Source organism: Plectropomus leopardus, chromosome 18 (assembly GCF_026936395.1).
Source record: "Plectropomus leopardus strain MGB_pleo_1.0 chromosome 18, ASM2693639v1, whole genome shotgun sequence".
Classification (NCBI taxonomy): domain Eukaryota; kingdom Metazoa; phylum Chordata; class Actinopteri; order Perciformes; family Serranidae; genus Plectropomus; species Plectropomus leopardus.
Window position 1 is genome coordinate 32,639,787 of NC_142193.1, and position 25,214 is coordinate 32,665,000.

The following is a 25,214-nucleotide window of genomic DNA, read 5'->3' on the forward strand; positions in this document are numbered from 1 at the left end:
CATAGGAGAGGAAACCAGAGAGGAGAGTGGGCAAGAGGAGAGAGGAGGAAATGAAAGAAAAGAAGAGGAAACAAGATAGAGGAGAAAAGAGAACATAGGAGAGGACATAGGAGAAAAGAGGAAACAAAAGAGGAGACACATGATGTAACAAGAAACAAGAGAGGAAATAAGAGAGAAAAGGGAACAAGAGAGGAGAGGAGAGGAGAGGAGAGGGGAGAGGAGAGGAGAGGAGAGGAGAGGGGAGAGGAGAGGAGAGGAGGAGAGGAGAGGAGAGGAGGAGAGGAAAGGAGGATAGGAGGAGAGGAGGAGATGTGATTGGTTCAGAGTATACTGTATGTAGAGTCCTCTGGGGCGTGTAATGAAGTGATATGCAGTGTCAGCAGCAGCCCCCCAATTTACGACCAATCGATTAACCCTCGGAGAGAGTTACACGTCGAGTCTGTTACAGGAGAAAGAAAACAGGAGAACAGGCAGAGGTTGTGTTTCTCCTTCAGAGAGGACAGTTAAAGTACTCAGGTACTTTTACTTCAGTCTGCCCTCCAGTGAACACACAACTATAAAGAGCCGCCACCGCTGCTGACTCACAGGGGACACGGTCATTTTTGGGTTCGCACTCGAGTCTCTATGCTATACAAGTTATTTTAACATTACTTAAAGTACGTTAAAGCTGGAGTAGGCACTTCAATTTTGGCATCATTTGACAAAAATCGCATTACAAACTTTGAGCAAGTTGTAATTCGGGTAGTTTTAGAGAAAATGAGACTTCTGCACCTCCTCCTGCTGTTTTCAGACTTTAGAAATCCAACCCGTGACGGGAGCATTTTCGTTCTCTTTAACCCTTTAGGGTCAGCTTTAATATTACACACACTCATATCACTCTGTGCACAAAATGCACTTTTCAAAATCAAGCTTTAAAAAACATTTTACATTAATATAATTTTCTACTTTCATTGACTTTATTTTCTAACCAACATCAGTGCTAATCAGCAACATGAAATATTCATTAATTTTATGCCAGATTTTTGTCACAGTGCCACTATGTTTTCAGATGAAAAAACACACAAAAAATGAATTATAGTCAATGTGCTAAGTACATTTATTTTTGATTATCACAGCCTAGGATATGTCAACCAACATCAGTGCTAATCAACAACATCAAATATTCATTAATCTTCACAATTTTGTGAAAAAAACGTGAAGCAAGTATCCATGGTAACGAAAGCAGCACACACCCAAAAAAGTGACAGAGGATTTTTTGTTGTGCCTTTTCTTTAAAGTGGCTAAAACACGTTTTCACACAACTGTCGCGCTGCCACCACCGTCACTTTTTTGGCTGCGTGCTGCTTTCGTTACCATGGAAACTTGTTTCACAGCTGAGGCCTGCTGCATACTGTGCGTAAAAGTTACAGCTTTTATGCTTTGATGGCTGTGGGATCAAAGATGCAGTTTGAATGGGTTCAGAGCCGCTTAGTTTTATTTGATTTGATTTTTCACCGCAGTCAGATTGTAACAATAAAGTTTGTTTGTATTTTTGCTTCACAGTCCAAAGGAAAAAAAACACCTGTTTTTTCGTCTAATGCTGCTAAAGTTTCTCTGATCACTGATAGCTCCTGTGTACTCAACACCTTTCTGTCTCCTGCTTTGGCTCCTTGGTTCTGTACCTGTGCTGCTGCACACCTGCGTACTCACCGCCCAACAGCTGTTAGCTTCCGCCGGTTTGCTGTTAGCCTTTAGCCATCGATCAGCTGTTAGCTTCCATCTGCTAGCTGTTAGCCTTTAGCCATTGGTCAGCTATTAGCCTTTAGCCAACGGTCAGCTGTTAGCTTCCGACGGTCAGCTGTTAGCCTTTAGCCACCGGTCAGCTGTTAGCTTCCGCCGGTCAGTTGTTAGCTTCCGCCGGTCAGCTGTTAGCTTCCACCGGTCAGCTGTTAGCTTCCGCCGGTCAGCTGTTAGCTTCCGCCGGTCAGTTGTTAGACTTTAGCCACCGGTCAGCTGTTAGCTTCCGCCGGTCAGTTGTTAGACTTTAGCCACCGGTCAGCTGTTAGCTTCCGCCGGTCAGTTGTTAGACTTTAGCCACCGGTCAGCTGTTAGCTTCCGCCGGTCAGCTGTTAGCTTCCACCGGTCAGCTGTTAGCTTCCGCCGGTCAGCTGTTAGCTTCCGCCGGTCAGTTGTTAGACTTTAGCCACCGGTCAGCTGTTAGCTTCCGCCGGTCAGCTGTTAGCCCTCCAGCACCAGCTGGTGTTCCAACGACTATTTCCAACACACCGCGGACCATTCCTCTGGATCTCCTGACTGCACCTTCCTCCACGCTCACAGGACCCTCCCCGACCCTGCTTGGTCCGCCACCCTGCCTCTGTTCACTCTGGCGCTGCCTGTCCCCGGACCGGCAACCGGCGCTACAGCTAGCGTTAGCCGCTGCTCTTCTGACATGTTGCTCCTACAACATGCAACTGCAACAACTGCAACTTCTCAACTTTATCTGATACTTTGCTCCAGTTTGCATGGGCGGGGGGGCGCTACCAGATGCCAGTTTGTTTACTCATCCCCGTCATACCGTCCGTCCGATGTCCCGCCCCACTGCGACGACGTCATCACAACAATCCGCACCTGCAGCCCCCCCCCACACACACACACACACACTCAACCACTACAAACAGTCCTGCTTGATTCATGCTGAAAAATTCCCGCTCTATTAACAAAAAGCGCGTCTCATCCGTGACGTCATTACAGACAGGACAATAGATTTTCTCTGTTTAAGGTAGAAGGTACATTTAAGTTTAAAAAACAAAACTGCGCTTGTCTTTGATCCTGCTGCATCTTTGAGTTGAAGGATGAGTTGATTAAAATCAGCAGCTACTATAAAGATCTCATGCGGTTGTTTGGGCATGTTGCTGCTGGTTTCATCACACAATTCCTGCAGTGCCTTTTTTGAATTTGCATCAGAGTCTTGTGTCCTGTTGGCTCTGAACAAGGTCCACCCCTCCATTGCAACAGCTTGATCTGGGATGTTAGGGGTTAACCATGTCTCTGCGAGGATGTGCACAGAGCAGTTACTGATCTCCTGTTGCTGTGTGAGCCTCAATCACATCTCATCCACTTTATTCTCCTGCGGCTGGACATTTACCAGGAGAAGACTTGGTAGAGGAGCAGCTCCCAGTCCAAGTCTGGCCAGCCTCACCCTGATGCCGGCTCTCCTCCCTCTCTCCGTCTGGCGTTTTTGGGTTCATTTCTCCCCTCTGGTCTGACTGGCTGGTTGGCATATGCCGTTGGTGGGGGACCCTTTCTCGGTCTGCTGCATTCAGTCAAAACCAACAATCCTATCCACCTTTGATAATCTACATGCTCTGCCCGGTAAATCGTCCGTCAACATGGTCTCAGTCTCCATTTCTACACCGATGACACTCAGCTCTATCTCAGCACCAAACCATCCACCATATTTTACACTTACTGCAGGAGCTGAGCTGGAAATTCAGAGTTTAAACAAAAATACACAAGGTTGCCAAAATGTATGCCATATGCATGAACACAGCCAAAATAAACACCGTCCCTAAGGGTTCATCATAAACACTGAGCTGTTTCACTCCAGCGTGCGATTTCACAGGGTCGAAGAGTCGGGTGTAAAGTGAACATGAAGTAAACGCTAAAAATTTTTCTGGTGCTGCAAACGCACCTAGAATAAAATGTCATTATTACTTCTAATAAGAGATTTTGATGCTTAAACACACTTTTAGGATTATTTTCCCACTTTGCATTATGTTATGATGTGTATTGTGAACTACTTCACAGGCCTCTGTGGACCTCGACGCCAAACACGCTGATTTTAAAGAGTCTGGTGGAATGTGAAGATGAGAGACCGACTTTTCTCATTTGAATTTTGGAGCGCTGAAAGTTAAAGAAGCCGCCTTTTAAACTGATATATCCTGAGTTTAAAGAGCACACTGAGGCCTTTGAAAGCGGCGCCCAGGGGCTCTCGCTCTCTTTCATTCTCCCTCTCTCTGAATTGTCAACCTATCAAATGTCTCTTTGTATCTCGCCGTTTCACACACCAATGGAAAGCCTTGGACTTTTTCTCTCAGTGTGTGTTTCATAGCGGAGCCGTCGGCTGTTTTTTTGTGTGTGCAGTGAGTGCATGGATGTGATTTTACTAGTTTAGAAATGAACTGCATTGCGTGTGTGTGTGCATGTGTGTGTGTGTTAGAGAGAGAGTGTGTGTGTGTGTGTGTGTGTGAGACATGTTGGGAGAAAGCGAGAGAGAGACTGAGGAGTGTGTGTGTGTGTGTGTGTGTGTGTGGTAGAGTTACATGGAGAACAATAGTCTTATTGTACCTGTGTCTGCAGCTCCGGTCTGTCCTGCGTCGATAGTGCAGCTCTGCACTGAACCCACTCGCCTCATTCTCCATATTACGCATCATTTTTAACAAGATATTTTCTTTCAACAAGGATAAACATTTGAATTATTATTATATAATTTGTAACAGAGTTTCCATTTAAAAGTCTCATTTCTCAGACTTTATAATAGACTGATGGACATTATACAACTTTAAAGAAGGACAGGGTTCAGCGAGCTTCAGCTGCCTAACGCGGACCGGCAGGCCTGTCCGACGCTCAGAGAAGGGCAAAGTTACATCACCACAGACTTTTAGGTCAGCTTAGGACCATATCTATGGAAATGAGCATGCTAACCAGCTAGCCCCAGCCCATCCTGTCTTTTAATGCCACTTATACCTCCAGAGGCGATAGTGAGTCACTGTAGTGTCCCGTCTGTCCTCAGTCCAATGTAAGAGGACAAAGAAGAAAAGCTACAGCCAACCGGCTCGTGGCGACATCCTTCCACACCAAAGGCCCATTTGTGCAGAAACACAAACTTATGTACGGCTCCAACAAACAACTTTTATTTTAAATGAATCTGCCGACTGATCAGTAATTAAATAGTTGGAGAATTTTAACAGATTTATCCGTGAATCGACTGATTATTCCAGATCTGATTGTGTACTGAAGGACTACGGGAAGACAGAATGAATGAACAAACTGTACGGCCCCCCCCCCCCCGTGTTGGCACTCGGCCCTGCAACCATAGCAGCATGCAGCCGAGGGGGGGCAGGGAGACTGAGGGGGCGGGAGACTGAGGGGGCAGGGAGACTGAGGGGGGCAGGGAGACTGAGGGGGCGGGAGACTGAGGGGGGCAGGGAGACTGGGGGGACTGAGGGGGCAGGGAGACTGGGGGGGACTGAGGGGGCAGGGAGACTGGGGGGACTGAGGGGGCAGGGAGACTGAGGGGGCAGGGAGACTGAGGGGGGCGAATGAGAAACATGGAGAAAAAGAGATGATGCAGACAAAGTTAAAACTCTTGAGATCAAGAGTAATTAGGGGGAAAAAAACAGCGTGTGAAAGGGAATTTCTCCTCTCCGACCCCAGGGGGGTTAAGAGAGAGATCTGGATGAATGAGAGATGAGAGGAGGAGGAGGGGTAGAGGAAGGAGGGAAGACAGGATGAGAGTCGAAGTGGGAAAGGCAAATGAGGCGAGCGGAGAGAAGGAGGGCAGAATGTGGCGGGCATACAGAGAGACCAGGAGAGGAGAGAGGGGAGGATGGAGAGGAGGGAGAGGTTATGGCAGGGACACTCATCTCGCTTTTCTTTGGGACCACTTCTGCAAAATGACAAGAGGACGGGACACAGTCGGAGCTTCCCCCTATATGTTTTCAGAATAGGACTTTACTCGGTTTTTAGGGTGTTTCTAGGATTCTGGCATGCATCCTAGAAATGTCCTAAATTCAGAGAAATATCTTCTCTGAATTTAGGACATTTCTGAATTTTAGCACGTTTCCACGATTTTAGGACACATCTAGGATTTTGGAATGTAAGACTGAGAAGGTGTTAAGAAAAAATCAAAAAAGCAGGATGAGAGAAACAGGAGAAAAGAGAGATGGAGGGATGATGATGATGAGAAAGAGAGACTGAATGTATAATAGCCAGTGGGCCAGTAGGTCTGCTGTGCTAATCCATATTGTCAGATTATAGTGTAATCCCATGATAACACACACACACACACAGAGAGTGTAGGTCTGAAGTGTTTCCGACTGGACCCCGCGGTGCTGGATTGGAATAACCGTCCGTGATCCAGAAATTTCCTGGCCGGCGCTGTGTGCTTGTTGCCATGGCGACGGCTCCAGGAAGAGCCAGAGAGGAGAGAGTGGGAGCAGGAGAGTGAGAGAAGATAACATAGAGAGGGGGAGGGATGGAAAAAAAGAGAAAGAGCAGAACCAGGCAGAGCCACGGCGAGATTTGGCACCGGCCATGAACACACACACACACACACACACACACACACACACACACACACACACACACACACACACACACACACACACACACACAATCCTGCAGAGCCAAACCACATGTTCTGCATGTGTTCAACAGCTGCATACAAGCAGCCCATCAGCCAGAACATACAAACAACAGAGCTCATTGGCTCAGAGACGCCACTACTGCTCTGCCATTGGCCGACGCGCTGCAAAACAACCGTCTGATTGGCTCACAGTAACACACACCTACTGTTACAGAGGGATCAAAGGAGGCGAGCTAACTGAACACAGATGTTGGTGTGATGCTGTATCAACACACGTGGCTGCGCAGAGGAGCTCTCGGGTTGTTATTTTTAAATCTACCTTCTGTGTTTTTTACTTTCATGCTGAGTGTCAGACTGGACTGGATTTGCACCTCATGTCTTGCTGCCCGATTCAGATTTGTTGTCTGTATCTGATTTTGATTTTTTTTGACCACCTCCTTACATCTGCTCTTAAAAGTGGCTCTAATCTGATATCTGCCGGCATTTAGAAGAGTCCTTATCGATACCACTATCCATACTTTTCTATTGAGTGGAAAGAAAAGGCGACAAAATGTTTTTAACAGAACTTGTTTTACTGTCACTTTCAGTCCTGTTTTTAGTGATTTGGAAATAAATTATTGTATTGTAATGAAAATATTCAGTAGTTTTAATTATGTCTTATAAGATGATTAGAGCTCATGACAGGACGTTAATATACATCGCTGGGAAAACTACAACTTTATTATTTTCTTTTTTCTCGCTGTTACATTTAAGCACATCATGATGACGTTTTATTTACTTTTGCCTAATAGTCATTTTACTGAGCCGACCTTGAACACGTCACAATGTAATTTATTTATCTAACTAGCTCTTATTCTGTCGATTTCAAATCAGATTTCAGCACTGGATAACTACTTTTAACTGATGGACAAAGTTTGGGTGCGTTTACCACTGCTGCTGTGAGCTGATGATGACGGAGACTGATCGTGCATCAGACGTCAACACGGAGCATTTTATTCTGAAAATTAACCAGATGTTTTCATGTTATGTGGATGTCTGACTTCCTGTCTGCTCTGTGCAGCGGCGGCGACAGCAGACGCCGTTGAAGGAGTTTTTCAACGTGAAGACAGTTTCTGCATTTAGGTTTAATTAGATGCTCAATCAATGTGTGCGGAGCAGTGACTCAATGTTACGTTAAAGGACCCACAGGACTCCACAGCAGTATCGATACGCTCAAACATTTTCAATCTTCTGGTTATGAAAGAAGCAGAACCGGGTTTCGGTCCCCATCCCTCAGTGGATGTTCATAAATTAGAGGAAGTTGTGGAGACAAATGTATGTAAAAACATACTGGACACATTCTCCTCAGATGCTGGACCATCGTGGCGCCTCATCTGAATAAAAGGTGAACTATGTTAAAGTCCTGTCTGGGACATTTAAAGCATGTGTCCTCTAACCCCCCCGTCTTTCCACTGTTTGATATGAAAAGTAAAGACAGAAGTGGGCAGCTGTTGCTGAGGTGGAATCTTCCAGAATCTCCTCTTTCCTGTTGTCAGCTCGGGCCGTGCAGATCCCGGCCCAGTTCGACATGACTAATCACCCTCCCTGACAGCGACACAGAGCAGCGGGCTGATTCATCGGGCGGACAAACAGCAGAGAGGGGAAACAGAGACGGAGAGAGAGAAGAGATGGAGGTAGGCAGTACAGATGACGGAGCCTGCAGGGATTTATCATGTGTGCAACCACACAAACACATGCAAGTTAACCAGCTCCTGACACACATGTGACAACAAGGGGCTCTTTCAAGGAGCATTTGTCATTTTGGCCTCTCACTCTTTTTTTTTTTTTTTTTTTTTGTTTTTGCATAAAATGATCCATCAGTTTAGCATGAGGGAGAAACTAACATTAATGTACTGATGCAATGATTAAAACTTCTGCCACCACAAATGGAGCTGGACCGTTGATTTAAAGCGCTACTGGAATATAAATGCCACACTGTCACAAAGCAGAGCGTACTCTGGGCACAGACGGAGCAGCAGAACACCAGGCCCATTAAAAGTCTTAACCCACATCAATCGTGAATCTTGACTCACATACCCATTCACACTCACACACACTCAACACAGCACGCACACTGACATCCACCTGTAACTTATGTTAACTTTATTGATTTACTTAATTAAAATATACTGTTAAACTTCGCCAACTATGTGTCCTCTCCCGTTTTGTCCCACACTGTTGAGCCAGGTTGTGACACATTTGAAACAAGAGCAAACTCAAAAAAAGCAATGCGCAACTTAACGAGAAATCACCCCAAATCTGCAATAAATTAGTAAAAATGCGATTTTTATTTTGATCTTATGTTCAGGTCATTTTTTCGTCATCTTTTCTTCTTGCAGTTTGCGGGACATTTCTTACTAAGTTACATTGCTTTTTTCCCATGTTTTTGAAAGAAATAAAATCTTTTTAAGATCCAAAGGTTCAGGTACTTGTGAAAGACATCTGAACACACAATAAGAAAACTGGTGTTGATCCAGGTCTCAAAGGGTTAACTGTTCATTCTTCTGAGTCTAAAAGTTTGCATTCACTCACAAACAGCTGTCTCTCTCATCCATCGATCAGATCTGATCAGCTCTGATCAGATCCGCAGATCGGTGATCCACCCTGTGAGTGACAAACTGCTGCTGAGGAAGAAGTCATAGAGCGTAGGGGTTGACAGATTAACTGTATCAGCGTTTCATTTTAATGATTGCTGGAAATATTAAATAATTAAAAAGTACAAAGAAAGTTTCAGGGTGGGAGGAACTTTCATTTTGCAAAACCTCTGAGTGCTATTTTTATTTATTCATTATTTATTTTAATTTTCACTGAACTAAAAAAAACAAAAACTGCTGGTAACTTGCTGTTATAATGTTGAAAGTTTATGTTTTGATTAAACATTTGCTAAAGGCATTTAAACAAAGTTTTGTCACATTCTCCCGTTCACACACACACATTCACAACACACAAGATGCCACGCGCTACTCAGTTTTTACCTTTCACACGCTCAAAGTGAGAATGCCAACATGCTGATATCCAGCAGGAACACTGTTTACATATTCACCATCTTAGCTCGTTAGCACGCTAAGTAATTAGCACTAAAGTACAGCGGAGTATTGTTGTCAAGATAATAGGCAGCAGGGACTGTGGAAAATTAAATGGACGCAGTGGAAGAAATCAACTTGATGGGATTGGAAGAAGTTCAGGGTGATTAATGGCTTTGTGTGTGTGTGTGTGTGTGTGTGTGTGTGTGTGACAGATCACGTTTTAGCATGAGGAGCGCGGCAGTGACTTAGCAGACAATCGGTTTCAGTTTAAAGAGACAGAACTGCGACACTAAAAACACAGAGATTCACTGAGTACAAATTTCTATCCTCTCTCTCTCTCTCTCTCTGTCCTTTTATCTTCCTCCAGGTTGATTCATTCCTTTTCATCTCTCTCTTTTTGTCATTTGGGAGGACGGAGACGTCACATTCACTCAGTCGGGCTCAAGTTTTCCCAGCTGCTCGGAGGATTGGCTTCAGACGGTCTGAAAAGTCCTCCAGTCATAAGTTCACTGATCATCTCCAAACATCAGTCTCTACACATTTTTCAGAGGCGGATTTCAGGCTTCCTGGAAAATAAATCTGACCCAGATATCTGCCTCCACATCAGCAGCAGAGGCTTCCTCACGGCCACCGACACCACACAAGGAAAGGCTGAAATATTCATGGGCTAGGTGAGGGGGAGGCTGATCGCCAGCTTTCTTTAAACACCACTTAGGCTGTTAGTATCATTTCAGAACAGTAACACCAGCCAAGAGCGCATTATTTAATGTCCCTAAACAGTAGGACGGTTTTTTTGTTGTGGTCATGAGCTTTGAGGTCTTAAAATAGGAACATGAAGCTACAAGGACGATGAGTTACATTTTAATGCTGAGAGCGTTTAAAGAGGCAGATAGCTGTTTATATTTTTATTTATATTCTTATTTTATTTTTTATGTATTTCATATATTACATATTATATTTTTATATTTCTTAATATTCAAAAATGTATATTTAATAGGTGAATTGATAAAAAAAGTTTCTTACCACTGACCAAACATTGACTTTTTCCCGCCATGTTTATGAATTTATGACATGAAGTCGGCGAATCGTGTTCTAAAATAACGTTGTTATCAGTGTTAGAGTACTGGCCTGGCTGCTTTATAGTTCACAGTTTGTTTGCTGCAGCTAAAAGATGCAGAAGAAAGTCAATGAGAGCTACAAGGAACAAATTAAACAAATCTGTAAATTTTAACCATCAATTGTTTCCATGCTTTCGGACATGTATGTTAACCCTGTGGAGCTAACATGTTTCACTGACTGAAAAGAAAATGTTATATGGATTACATGAAAGCATTGATCCTGCCGTTTAACTTATTTTATTTATTTTTATTAATTTATCTATTTATTGTTTTATTATTATTATTATCTAATTAATTCATGTATTTCAGTTCATTTATAATCTGTTATTATAATTAAGTGATGACAATCAATTTAATATTGCATTGCAGAAAATTAAATTGCTTTTTTTTCAGTAGATGCGTTCACAGACGGATCTATAAGCAGCAGCGATACACACACCTGCTGCTGCAGCCGTGCTGCACATAGGACGAGGCAGCACTACTTTAACCATCAGTGCGTGAAGACGCCAGCGCTCAGTGTCCTCTTTTAAAACACACTGAAGAAGGTTAATATGGGAGAGAGCGACTTTTATTAGATGGAAATCATCCAACCAGAGCAGCCGGAGAGACACACGGAGCTCCAGAAAATGACAAAACAGTGACTAAAAGATTCAGATCTGGGCCAAAACAGTGTTTAATGGCCTTTAATAAGTAAGTATTGTAAAAGCTGGATTTGGATGACTCTGCACATACACACACACACACACACACACTCTCACACACACACATACACACACACAGCAAAAACTGGTGTACTGCATGTATTAAAAGGTTAGGTGCATTATATGGAATCTTTTGCAAATCTGCAGCTGTGAGGGCAGAGATCCAAACATCTGTTCAACCACTGGATCACAACTGTATGGCTATGTATGGACACACACACGCACGCACACGCACACACACACACACACACACGCGCACACACACACACACACACACACACACACACACACACACACACATACATTCATACATTAGGTCAGACTCAACATCTGTCCAGCTGGACAGCCCCTTCTGGTCTCAGGTCACTGCTTCCCGTGTGAGGATGCGCACGCACACACACACACACACACACACACACACACACACACACACACACACACAGTGCAGATGTTTGGTTTCAGCAGATGGAGACGTTACAGCTCACAGTAGCATTAGTGGACGCCTCGCTTCAGAGGACGAGCGTGAGGACCAGTTTGAACGAGGGACAGTCTACTGGCTCTGCTTCAGGGGCCACTTCTGCTAAATGACAGGGGCCAGCTGCCAGCTGCAGTGGCCCCATACAGGTTTCTAGGATTCTGGGATGTTTCCAGCATTTTAGGATGTTTTAAGGATTTCAGGACTTTTCAGGACTAAGTCGCTGGTGATTTTAACCAACTCATCCTTCAACTCCAATGATGTAGCAGGAACAAGGACAAATTCAAGGACAAATTCAAGGACAAATTCAAGGACAAATTGTAACTAATAAAACAATTTTTCTAATAAATGTAATAATAAATCTACCTTCTTCCTCTTCTTCTTTTCTAGGATTTTAGCACATTTCTTGAATTTTAGGAGATTTATGATTTTAGGTAGTTTGTTTGGTACGACTTTTTTATTTATTTTGTTTTTATTGACAGCCAGAAAATTTACAAAAAGAAAGTTTCACAAACTTAACTTCAAGTCTGATTTGGCAACAATAAATCACAACACAATCAAGTGTTTAAAGGTAATAAATAAAGGTTGGCAGGTAAACAAGCAATTTTTACATTTCTTAAGACGTTTTGGAAGTTTCTAGGATTTTAGGACATTAGTGTCTTATCTAGGATCTCTGTCGGGGGGTTTGGGGGATCCTCCACTGGCGCTTTTCTGATAAAAAAGCATATTTTATGCACTCCGGGACCTTACGGATACGAAAAGGACAAAAATAATTCCCAGTGTGAATCACTTTATTATTATAGACCTTAAGTTGAGTATCTGTGCTCGAAAGTATTTCATATACCCTCCATATCCTCACACACATATCAGAGAGCTCAGGGTGTGTTGGTGCACGACACATTTTCCCAGGAACCCAAACTGTGTCACAGCCCTGTTTTTAGCGAGAGCTGCGGCATTCATTCACAAAGTCCCAAGGCGATGCTAAATGTATTCACTGTGGGTGCAGGGCGGGACATTTCTGAAAGCTTCTCATGTGGAGTACAGTAAAACCCTGTCCGCACCGTGTTAGTTCAACTTTAAGAGTCGAGTCTAAAAAAATGCATAATTTCCTCCCGCCTTTATGAAGGGCTCAAACATTCAGTCAGGATACACTCGATGTTGTGAATTCAGGGTGTGAGTGGAAAAATCCTGCAAGGCTGGAGAAACACAGTCGCACTCTGCAGCAGCTGTTCAAGACACACACACACACACACACACACACATCTCTGAATGCTAACACACACCTACACCTGCATACGGCTACTGTATAAGTTACATAAAAGTCTCAGATGGCTCAGCTGGTTTCTTTTCTCTCTCGTCTTTGAGATTCAAATCTACTGTCTGCAGGATTTTAAACGCATATTCTGCATACTGTGTGTGTCTGTGTGTGTGAGACTGAGTGTGTGTGACAACTTTTGCCCCCTGTCTACAACGCTAAACTTCCACCATAACAAGCGTAACTCACACACTGATAATGTAAATTCCAACAGTCTGTGCCTCTCTGTGCCAGTCCTCTGTGTGTGTGTGTGTGTGTGTGTGTGTGTGTGTGTGTGTGTGTGTGTGTGTGTGTTCATAAGCCAGTACAGTGTGTAGTTAATGCCACCTCTATAATCGGTGCTGATTGAGTACGGGAGGTCCCAGCCCACTGCCCCTTCACATTTTGTGGGTGGTCTTTATACTCAGACTAAACCACTTATTCCCCTTCCTCTCTCATCCTGTTAATCTGCACTGAAGCTACAATAGAACAGAATAGAACAGAATAGAAAACTCGACCCATGGCACTTTTTGGGGGTGATTTTTACATAACTCATCCATTTAAATGTTATTAAGGCTTAAACTTACGCATCATTTAGGGCGTGGCCACATTGAGTGGCACATGTCAGGCCTGTTGACAAGCTGCTACCATGGTAACAATGTTGGTTAGGTGACATAAGTGTGAGTCTACATTCATATAGAGTTTATCAACAAGTTCATGTTTATTGAAAATGTTTATATATATATACATATATACATATATATATACATATATATATACACACACACACACACACACACACACACATATATATATATACATATATATATATACACACACACACATATATATATATATATACATGTAATATGTAACATGTAGATATGTACCACACAGTGTGCACAGTGTGGCATAAGTGTGCTAAATCAAACAAAAACAGCTTCTCAGACACTTTGTGCATAACTCTTAAATACATATTATAATTAATTTCATCATTCTCCTAGATTGAGCTCATATATTAACCATGTTACAAGGTTTGAATACCTAAGTATTGAATGCAGCTGGCGCTATATCAGCTTTTGTTGAGGGTTTGGTTGAACTAAAAGACCCTCCAAGGAGTCAGATATCTAATTTTTCCAAGAAGTATATTTTGTTTTTAAAGGTCCAGCATGTAGGATTTACTTTATTTACTATACTACTTTATTTAGTAGTAACAGTATTGTAACAGTACTTTATTTAACATTATAAAAGTATTTTATTCAACTTTATGGTAAGGGTAGTTTATGTAATTTTATTTTATGGCAGTAGGTACTTTATTTATGACTGTAGTTTAATAATATTGTATTTTAGTAGTTTACAGCAGTTTAGAGGAGATTTTGAGATATAGGGTTATATATATTGCATCGCGATATAGCCTAAAAATATCGTGATATTATTTGGAGCCATATCGCCCTGGCCTCATGCTGTCCTCTCCAGTCATATCATTTCCTGTCCTCCCTCCCGTCTCCTCACCTCCTCTGCGCTCTCTTATTCCTCCTGAACTCGCCGCTGACCCATTAAACTATGTGGATGTTATTTTTGGTGCTTTGTGCAGATGAGCGTGTGTGTGTGTGTGTGTGTGTGTGTGTGTGTGTGTGTGTGTGTGTGTGTGTGTGTGTGTGTGTGTGTGTGTGTGTGTGTGTGTGTGAGACACAGAGGCTTGATGTTAGCATAGCCGTCTGCAATCAGAATAAAAGTGAGGTGGAAATGACTGCGTTCAGCTCTCCGTCCGTTTCATCACCTCGTTTTCTCTTTCATCATTTTCAGCCTTTCATCACCCCTCCTCCATCTGTCCCACACGCCCGTCAAAAAACAGCCCTCTCTCTCTCCTGCTTTCTTTTCCAGCCCTCTCTTTCTCTCTTTCTTTCTCGTCTGCAGCTCCTCTCACACTTTCCTTTTCCTCAAAGCAGAAAATATCCATCCACCTCTCCCTCTCCCTCTCCCTCCATCTGTTCTGTAATTCAATCATGGCGGCAGTCAGCAGAGAGGTGAGTGATGATGTTTTGGAGGAAAATGCAGGAAACTCAGCCAGCCAGCGCTCCACTCTCTCAATATTATCATCTTGAAATCTGTTTTTCAGGATAAAACTCAATAATCACAGCGTTACTGTTTTGTTGCAGATTTGCTTCTCCGTGCTTCTCTCTCTCTGTGCGGTACTCTTGATTTACTCGCCCCGATACAGATATTTATAAATGAATCCCGAACACGAATCAAACCCGTCGTACACACGTTATATCTGAGCTCCTCTGCGATCAAAGTGCTGCTTTTCATGATGTCGAACAGAAAAAAACACATCCCCCAACATACACATTCATATTCTCATTTACACCTCGTCTTAGCTGAAATGTCACTCACACACACACACACACACACACACACACACACACACACACACTGGAAAATCACTGCAGGAAATATGAACTAAATATAGCGGGAAACTTGTCCAAAAATCTTGATTTTGAGGGAAGTCAAGTTTCTCAGCGATATAGTAGCTCCTTATCCAAATTCTTAAATAATTTCACAAAAATAATTTTATCATGTTAGAACTATACTGAAATTGAATCCTAAATGTATACAGTCATATTATCTGCCTAAATACATGGGCATTTATCTGGTATTTCCAATAAAACCTAAGTATGAGCCATACTTATACTACAGCTGGGAAATATGACTTAATATGACTTAAGGTTATATAATAAAATACACAGCAAACCCTTCACATGATGAAATTTACAAATCTGCCCCTTCACCTTATAGCCTGGTGTCACTGCTGGTTGTGATTCTGTTTTGGTCGTTGCAGTTTTGCTTTTTTCCTTCTTATTCCACAGATGTGTCAGTTGTGTCTAAACAGAGAGCGAGAGACGAGCAGACACACACAGCGCCAGAGAGAGAGACGATAAAGATTACCTCTACATGTGATTAACAGTGCGTGATGATGTAATGCATATGAAATTAAAGTCATAATATTGCATTCATGAATTTTCGTTTGCACATGTAGCGGACCTTTTTTTTGTACATGCAGGTCATGTCTGCCCTTTCCGCCGGCTCCCACCCCCAGTATACTCTGACCTGTGGGAAACGCTGTAATATGATGTGACTTTCTGTTATATTGCCGCAATTCATAACAGTACTGCAGCACAGGAAGACAGCGAGGCAGGCACACGGTGCAGATAATCCGATACGGTGCATCATAAAATACAGACTCTTACTGGCCGTTTGTCTCACTGACTGAGGCTGCAGACGGAGCGCAGTTAAACAGTACGAAGACTGTGGCTCACAGTATCTGCAGCGGCCTCTCTGCCTGCCGGCCTGCTCCTTTGTGAATGTGCAGTGGTGTGGACGCAATCATCTGCTCTCCTCTGCCGGCCTCATACGTCCACGCAGAGAGACGGGGAGACAGACAGGGGGCTGAGATCCACAGCGCTCTGTGGGCTTTAGCATCTCTGTCCCAGCTTCAAAGAGACAAAAGGAAGGAGGCAGAGAGTGTTTGTGCAGCGATGGAAGCATGTGCAGTCTCTTATGGCCGTAAACACGGTGCCCGAGGTCAAATCCTACTCGTTTCAGAGGGTTTCCATTAACCCTCAAATCGCTCAAATGGAAACTGCAAATTTAAAATATGCCCAATCGAAATATGTCAATTTCAAATTAGTGCAAAAAAGTTTTTACACTTGCATGAGGTGGTATTTAAGGTGATTTGAAAAAGCCATTTTTGGCAAAATTGCAATGGAAACACTTTTTTGGCTTTCATAGGTCACATGATGCTGTGAGGTCACATGATGCTGTGAGGTCACATGATGCTACGAGGTCACATGATACTGTGAGGTCACTGCTGTGTAGTCCTTCTGCTGCACCGGTCGCACACAATAAAATAAAATTAAACACAAAAGTATTTTGAGTAATTCATTAACAATGTACTTTTTACCTTTACTTGGTCTTTTTTATGAAAGTAATTGTACTCGTACTTGAGTACAGATTACAAAGTAATTGTACTCATACTTGAGTACAGATTTTCAGTACTCTAGCCACAACTGACACACACACACACACTAACACTCACACAGACTCACACACACACACACACACACACACAACCTTTAATGACGCAAAATAAACAAACATAAATGCAGATTACAGTGACCTCTTTGACACACAAACACTGAAACAGCCCGTCAACAAACACAGACCTCAGGTCACACTCAAGGTCTGCTCCCTGCGCACACACACACACACACACACACACACACACACACACACACACACTTGCACACACTAACACGACCTCATCTAGTGCCATGTACAGAGGGGGTCGCTGAGTGACAGCAAACTGATGATGACCCTCCAGATGGTGCCAGATGTGTCTGCATGAGTATGTATGAGTGTGTGTGTGTGTGTGTGTGTGTGTGTGTGTGTGTGTGTTGCAGGTGAGTGTGTGCAGAGACTGGATGTCTGGCCTGAGTGGGAGTAAATGAGTTGCAGCAGGGCAGAGCCTTTGCCAGATGCCCACACACACACACACACACACACACACACACACACACACACACACACACACACACACACACTAAACTCAATCTTACCTCTCCGTCACATTAACCCCTCTATACACACAGTTCAACCACATATCCACCCATTTCCACCACAAACCGCACACACACACACACACACACACACACACACACACACACACACACACGCGCGCGCACGCACGCACACACAGGCTGGATGTCAAACAGGTGTGTGTGTGTGTGTGTGTGTGTGTGTGTGTGTGTGTGTGTGTGTGTGTTAGTATCAGGCTGCCGTCACACCTCCCTGCTGTTTGTCTGCTCCTCTCTGTCATTACTGTTGGCTGTTTTTTTCTGGCCTGTTTGTTTTGGTGTTTTTAATGAGTGACTGTCCCGCACGGTCCAGACACAAGCCCCTAAAACACTCAGCTTTTCAGGGACTGAGAAAAAAAAATCATGTCCACGTCCAAAAATGAAATGTTTACCAGACGGTTGCTGTGGCAGCATCATGAGCCCTTTGAAACCGAGCTTATTGGAATTCTTAAAAAAAAAAACATGGAGAGAAGGCACTGAGCAGCGCAGTAAGACACGACCCAAAAATGACCAAGAAACTAGTAAAAAGTTAAAAGAAAATGACCTGAAATAATAATTTTAAAAAAGAAAATGACCCCAAAAGCTCTAAAAATTGAAAAAAATATATATGTAAATATTTTTTCTGTAACATAATTTTAAATATATAATCATGATAATTCTTAATATAGTTTTATCAATTTTTTTCAGTTTTTTTTTTCTGGTTTTGAAAAAAGTAATTTTCAGGTCATTTCTTCCTTTAAAACCTGAGCTGTTGTTGTTTGATTTCTTGCAACAAAAAAAAAACGGAGAGAAGGCATTGCGCAACATAGCAAGACATGGCTCAAAAATTAGCAATAAACAAGTAAGTTACAAGAAAATGACCAAAAAATAATAATTAAAAAAAAACACAAAAATGACCCCAAAAGTTCTGAAAATTGGAGAAAAAACATAAATAAATTTAAAAAATTTGGTGATCATAGTTTTCTGGAAATTTTTCATTTTTTAACCATTTAAAAAATAATATCAGTCATTTTCTCATTCCTTTTACTAATTTTGCAGTTTGTGTGACATTTCTTGCCAAGTTTCTTGCTGCTTTTTTCTCCAAAAGAAATTAAAGCAGTTTGCTCAGGTTTCAAAGGGTTAAACGGTTTCTAAAGGCATCTGAACGCAGCAAAGTCACACAAATGATAAAAATCCTCTGCGATGCCGTAGAGGAAGCTGCAGCACACTGACAGAGCAGAGCGGCCTCCGTCCTGCCTTTAAACACCTTCAGCACTTCAGACCTCACGTCAGCTATCGAAGGACAAACCTCAAGACGGACGCAGAAAAGGCTGCAGTCAGCCAGCGACGTGACAGTGACGGCCGGCTGAGTGTTGACTGAGGAGTGACGGCGGTCGGCGTCATTAGATCTCAGATGAGTGATTGATGCATTAAATATGAGGAGCAGGAAGACCTGACAGCAGGCAGCTTTCTATCACAGATTTGGACAAAACGTAAGCCGAATTTTTAGAATGTTGTAGAAACACAATTTCGAGATGACTGTGTTTCCACCGAGTGATGTCATGTGACTTCTCCTCTGGTGATAACATCCCAGTAACCATGGCGACGGATGTTCAAAACATCTGCAGCTTTATTTCTATTGCAGCCACCGCACTAGCCGTCATTATTTCCAATCCGAGGCCACGTAGGCGTGTTATGGAGCCGTGATGGAAAGGCGAGCCCCTTATACGTGGGAGTGGACACGTATGAGGGATTTCTGGGAGATGTAGTCCACGATTTCACAGAGGAATTGTGGGTTAAAAACTTTCTCAGAGTTATATGATGCAATAACAGCTCTTGTAGCTCCTGCTGCATCATGAGGGAGCCAGTTCCTCCTGACAAGCACATGCAACAAGCGAGTTTTTTCAAAATTTACATGTTTCCACTGGGTGTGTTTTATAATAAAAACTTCAATTTGCACAATTAACGCGAGGTTATATCTGCAAGAAAACATGAAAAATTAGGAAATTATGGATGTGTGCAATTTGGAAACCTGCCTAGTGAGTAGATTATAAAAAAACAGCATGCACCTTCTCTGTGTGAATAAGCAGCATATTGTCAGGTACTTCCACCTGCAGAATCTGCTTTAAGTTGCTTGAGTTGCCATATGCATGCACTGCAGTCCACTGAGGGTTGGCTCATCTTTGGTGCACTAGCTGCTGCTGCTGCCTGGAAAACAGTGTTTGAGGCTCGAGCTGTCCTCTGAGTCTGAGAGTCTGAGAGGGGCTTCCAGCTCAAGTGCACTCCACTGCAGCCTAAAGCTTATTTTGTGATGTGCTCTTGCACATAATGTACTCCACTGACTTCAGCAGACACTATTTTGGGCACCACCTGAATATGCTGGACCCTACCAACCCTGTTTTCACCCGGGGGGATGTCTGTATTTTGCAGTCTTTAATGCGAGGGGTTTCCTGTATGTGCTCGGCTCCGCCGTTTGCCACCTGCCGGCACGCAGCGCCCTGCTGCTCTCTACAAACTGTTTTTGGGGCTGTGTGTGCTGCACTTCACGGAGTCCTGCAGGGCGAGCTTTGCCATCTGTGGCATGGCAGCGTACACGTTAGCTCAGTGCAAAACAACTCCAAATCTAAAGTGATGTTTTCTATATTCTGTGTTCCCACATGATGACGGTAACAACAACCACTTTCAACTACCCATGTATTTAGGCAACCAAGATCAGCTGCTGAATCTAAAAATCTATTTTCATCGCATGTTTGGAATTATTATAAGTCTGTGTTTCCACCTATAAAGCTGGGGTAGGCAGTTTTATTTTGGCAAAAATGCAATAATAACATTTGGCCCTTTGAAACCTGAGCACTTCATTTACTCAACAAAAGCAAAATAAAACTCACTCAAAGCGTCTTGGTTACTCTTGTTAGTGATCTAGTTAGTAAATCCACTGATCCAACACTGGTCCAAATAAATCCTAAATTCATCAAGTTAGATGTAAAAAAAACATGCTGTTATTCCCCACAGTCACTCTCTGCCTGCTGGCTGCCGGCCGTTTACAGTCCTGTAACTTCTCCCTCCACCACTAGGTGTCACTGTGTCTTTCAGCTCAGCTGCCTGATCCACCAATAGAGACCGGAGACTGAGCTCTGGTGGTGCGTGCTGTGCACTATATACAATGAGTTTAATAGAAAGAGGAGTGCCTGAATTTATACCGGTACTGAAGAACATACCTTCTGTATTTCTAAATACCCTAGTATACTGTAATACTGCCCATAACTACTGAGTATTTCACCTGGATCAGTACTGAACCTGCATTGGATCTTTTATGCGTGCTTGAAAGATTCAATTCAAAGACCCTGCACAGGTGTCGCAGAGGTCTCATTAGTCAGAATAACTGCAAAAAAAAAAAGCTGTGGGCGTGCCGGCTCTTAAAAATGAGCGACTCAAAGAGCAGAATTTTGGGACATGATGATATTCAGTGTCGATGATTTTGGTCATTACATGCAAGAAAAGCAGCAGCACAGTTGTGGACCATTATCTGTCATCAACACCGGCTCCTGGTTATTCTAATGAGGCCCACCTGCTGTGTGGAGCCTCTCAGTGCAGGTCAGAAGCTGCAAACCTGCCGGACCGGAGCGCTCTGAGACTTCGGGCAGTGTCGGGAGAAAGAGTGCAGAAAAGGAAGATTTTTTAAACTGAATTCATCACCGCGTCTGAGCTGAAATCTGCAGGAAGCGTAATCGATGCAGTTGGGCCTGTGCAGCATCCGCCCCTGTCTGCTGATAACTGTATCAGCCAGTTATTTATCAGTGCGAGTATCAGGCAGCTTACAGAGAGATCTATCTGCAGCTCCACTGTGCTGCCCACACAGAGGAGTGGGCTGTGGAAGCCATGTCGGAGCGCTGCATCGCCTGCACAAAATAAACTATGAGAGGAGCTGCAGACGAAGAGAAGCAGGACGCAACACGCGCGCAGATACCAGGCTGAAAGAGATATTTCAGATCTGTACGAGGAACTTGTCAGTCGTCAGTGTGTTAGATGTCGGCCGGCACGCCGACGGTTTGGAGAAGCAGGCTGGAGTCTGATGTGGACGCTCTGCACTGCTGTGGGAAATAGCTGTTTAATTCTTTTTGAACCAGGGCTAATTGGCTTAATAAGCAAGAAATTAGTTTAAAAAAAAGACAAAAAAAAGATTTTTAAAAGTAAAAGCTAATTACCTGAAAATAACCATAAAAACAATTGAAAACCAACAATAAATAAAGAAGGAAATAAAGTGGAAAGTAAATTTAAAAAATAAATTAAAAAAAGGAAATGTCCTGAAAAATATAGTAATTCTAAAATAATTTTAAATATCTAATTATGAAAATTATAAATAGAGTTCACATTTTCCCTAGCTTTTTAAAAACAAAATCTACTCATTTCTTGCAATTTGCAGATTTCAAAGGTTCAAAGGTTTAAGTGTGTGTGAGGCGTCTGAACGAGAAGTGACGTTGAACCAGGTTTCAATTTTTAGGACTTTTATAGGATTTTATTACATTTCTCTGATTATAAGGCATTTCTCTGATTTTAGGATCTTAGGACATTTCTCAAAATTTAGGACATTTTTAGGATTTCAGAACATTTCTAGAATATTAGGACAGTATTTTAGGACATTAGTGTCTTATCTAGGACCTCTGTCGGGGGTGTGGGGGTTCCTTCTCTGGCACTTTTATGATAAAAAAGCATATTTTGATTCTGTTTTATGCACTCTGGCACCTTATGGATACTAAAAGGACAAAATTAATTCCCAGTGTGAATCACTTTATTTTTCTGTATTTTGTGAATTAGAAAATGGTTGGGGCCACCGGGCAGAATACTCTCAATATAGCGTCCACTTAAACTGATACTGAGTTTTTGGGTGGCTAAAATATATTTTGCTGACAGCAGTGAATTAAAGCTTTAGTGTCAGACTCCGGTCCGCTTCTCCAAACCGGGGGCGTCCCGCCTCACATTTGCTATGGTATAAAGAACCTCATACCAGACCGCCAAACCAAGCATGTTATCTGAACCCTACACGTCTGTCCCTGAAGGTGAACCTCGACAATCACAAGGCCATCATCTCCCACTCATGAGTCAGGGTCACACGGATCCAAAAACACAGCCCCCTCTCTCTCCGCCACCCTCCCTCTCTCTGCTGCAGTGCTCTCAGAAAGGGGTCTCAAGACGGTCTGTCAGTCTCCAATCACACCACTAATCTGCTCTGATACACCCTGATGCATGCAGCGCCTCCTCTCCAGCCCCCCCCCACACACATACACACATACATACATGTACACACACAACATCATCATCATCATCATCATCAGTCAGGCCTGATAGCAGCGACAGTGTGTGAGAACTCTTGATGTCACAGTCAGAAAGGGATGCAGAGCTGTGTTATCTTTAAGGCTCCGCCTGCAGCAGAACAGAATAGAATAGAATAGAACAGAATAGAATAGAACAGAATAGAATAGAATAGAATAGAATAGAATAGAACAGAATAGAATAGAACAGAATAGAATAGAACAGAATAGAATAGAACAGAATAGAATAGAACAGAATAGAGTGGGTTGTCTTACTTGCTTTCCCTGGCCGGGGCCTTTGCAGCAGCTTCTGCACGGTGAGCAGGTCCTCGGTCTTCACCGCCTGCAGCAGTTCCTGGTCCTTCCCCATCTTTGAGCCGCTCTACTCCCGCAGCATCCTCCGCCACAGCGGCGCTTCAGCCCAGCCTCACCCCGCCGAGGGTGCGTCTCCCGCGGCCACGAGCAGCCTGCCTCCTCCTCCCCCCCGGTCCCGGACTGGATGAGACCCCCCTACAGCTGTGACATATGACGGAGAGAAGGGAGGTCAGACTGGGTGGGATGCTCTCGGGTTTCCCCCCTCCCCGCTCGGTGCAGCGCCTCTGGATGGGGGACCGCTCCGGATTCAGCGCGCTGGCGTCGCGTGCGTGATATTTTGACGGTGAACGGCTTCGCTCGCGCTCCTCATGTGTGATCACGGCAGATTAGCTGTCGCTTGCAGCTGCGCTGCGAAGCACCGCGCGGGAGGCGGCGCGGGTCCTCGCCGAGGGAAGGAGACGTCAGACGGGCTGATGCGGCGAGCAGCCTCGCGGGCTCACTGCCGGACACTGCGCGTAAATGCTGCTGCGTTTAGGAATCGAGCGCGCGCGGTGTCCGTTCTCCCGAGGTTCTGCCGCTCGCGTGCTCTGCGTCGTAAACACAATCCACCGCTGCTGCTGCAGCCATCGCTCCGCTCCGCGTGCGCTCGGGCTCTATGTGGTAATGGTTTTCTCCGCGTGGGGGCAGGGGTAGTGAGGGGGGCACGTACACGCGCCCGCGCGCTCTACAGCTGGCCCAGCTCGCGCTGCTAAATGGCTCGTGCTGCAACTTGGGGGCGGACCAGGAGGAGCGCGGTGCTCTCCCGCCCCCACCTCCCTCTCTCCCTCTCTCTGTCTCTCTCTCTCCCTCTCTCTTTCTGTCTCTCCCTCTCTCTCTCTGTCTCTCTCTCTCTCTGTCTCTCTCTCTCCCTCTCTCTCTGTCTCTCTCTGTCTCTCTCTCTCTCTCTCTCTCTCTCTCTCTCTCTCTCTCTCTCTCTCTGTCTCTCTCTCTCTCTCTGTCTCTCTCTCTCTCTCTCTGTCTCTCTCTCTCTCTCTCTCTCTGTCTCTCTCTCTCTCTCTCTCTGTCTCTCTCTCTCTCTCTCTCTCTGTCTCTCTCTCTCTCTCTCTCTCTCTCTCTCTCTCTCTCTCTCTCTCTCTCTCTCTCTCTCTGTCTCTCTCTCTGTCTCTCTCTCTCTGTCTCTCTCTCTGTCTCTCTCTCTCTCTCTGTCTCTCTCTCTCTCTGTCTCTCTCTCTGTCTCTCTCTCTCTGTCTCTCTCTCTCTCTCTCTCTCTCTCTCTCTGTCTCTCTCTCTGTCTCTCTCTCTCCCTTTCTCTCTCTCTGTCTCTCTCTCTGTCTCTCTCTGTGTCTCTCCCTCTCTCTTTCTCCCCCCTCTCTCTGTCTCTCTCTCTTTCTTTCTCTCTCTCTCTTTCTCTCCCCCCTCCTCTCTCTCTCTTTTCTTATTGGCTCGATATATTTTTATTCGTTCACGTGCATCACACCTTTTCCCTCCAGGTGATGGATGTAATCTATTACAGTTAGTCTATTATAGTTAATGTGAAATTATGAAAACAAAAATCCCTGAAATTAATAAATGTGGACTGAAATTAAAGTTCCCTAAAACAGGCAAATGTGGAATTATGAAATAAAAGCTCACTGAAATAAACAGATGTAGAATTATAAAATAAAAGCTCACTGAAATAAACAGATGTAGAATTATAAAATAAAAGCTCACTGAAATAAACAGATGTAGAATTATAAAATAAAAGCTCACTGAAAAAGAAATATTGGTGCTTAAATGAAAGTCCCCTTACATATATTTAATAGTCCTTAAAAAGTCCCTTTTTAATAGACTTTAATGGCGCTCCGTCTGAGCAGAGGTGTAGGAAGGATTTCTATTCACCCTGAAAGAACTGACCCCCCTCTCCTTTTTATTCGGCAATAACCGTGGTAACGATGGGCGACTGCAGCGCTACACACAATACAAAGACTGCACGTCTGAG

General features: G+C 43.8%; 1 protein-coding gene across 1 annotated transcript in view; it reads right to left on the minus strand.

Moving 5' to 3' along the window:
- The window catches only part of caskin1 (CASK interacting protein 1), a 165,939-nt gene that overhangs the window by 132,188 nt on the left and 8,537 nt on the right, over window positions 1-25,214 (minus strand). The window contains 1 exon segment of the mRNA XM_088069345.1: window positions 23,198-23,437. Within this exon segment, the coding sequence (XP_087925471.1) occupies window positions 23,198-23,291 (94 nt within the window). The 5' untranslated portion in view covers window positions 23,292-23,437.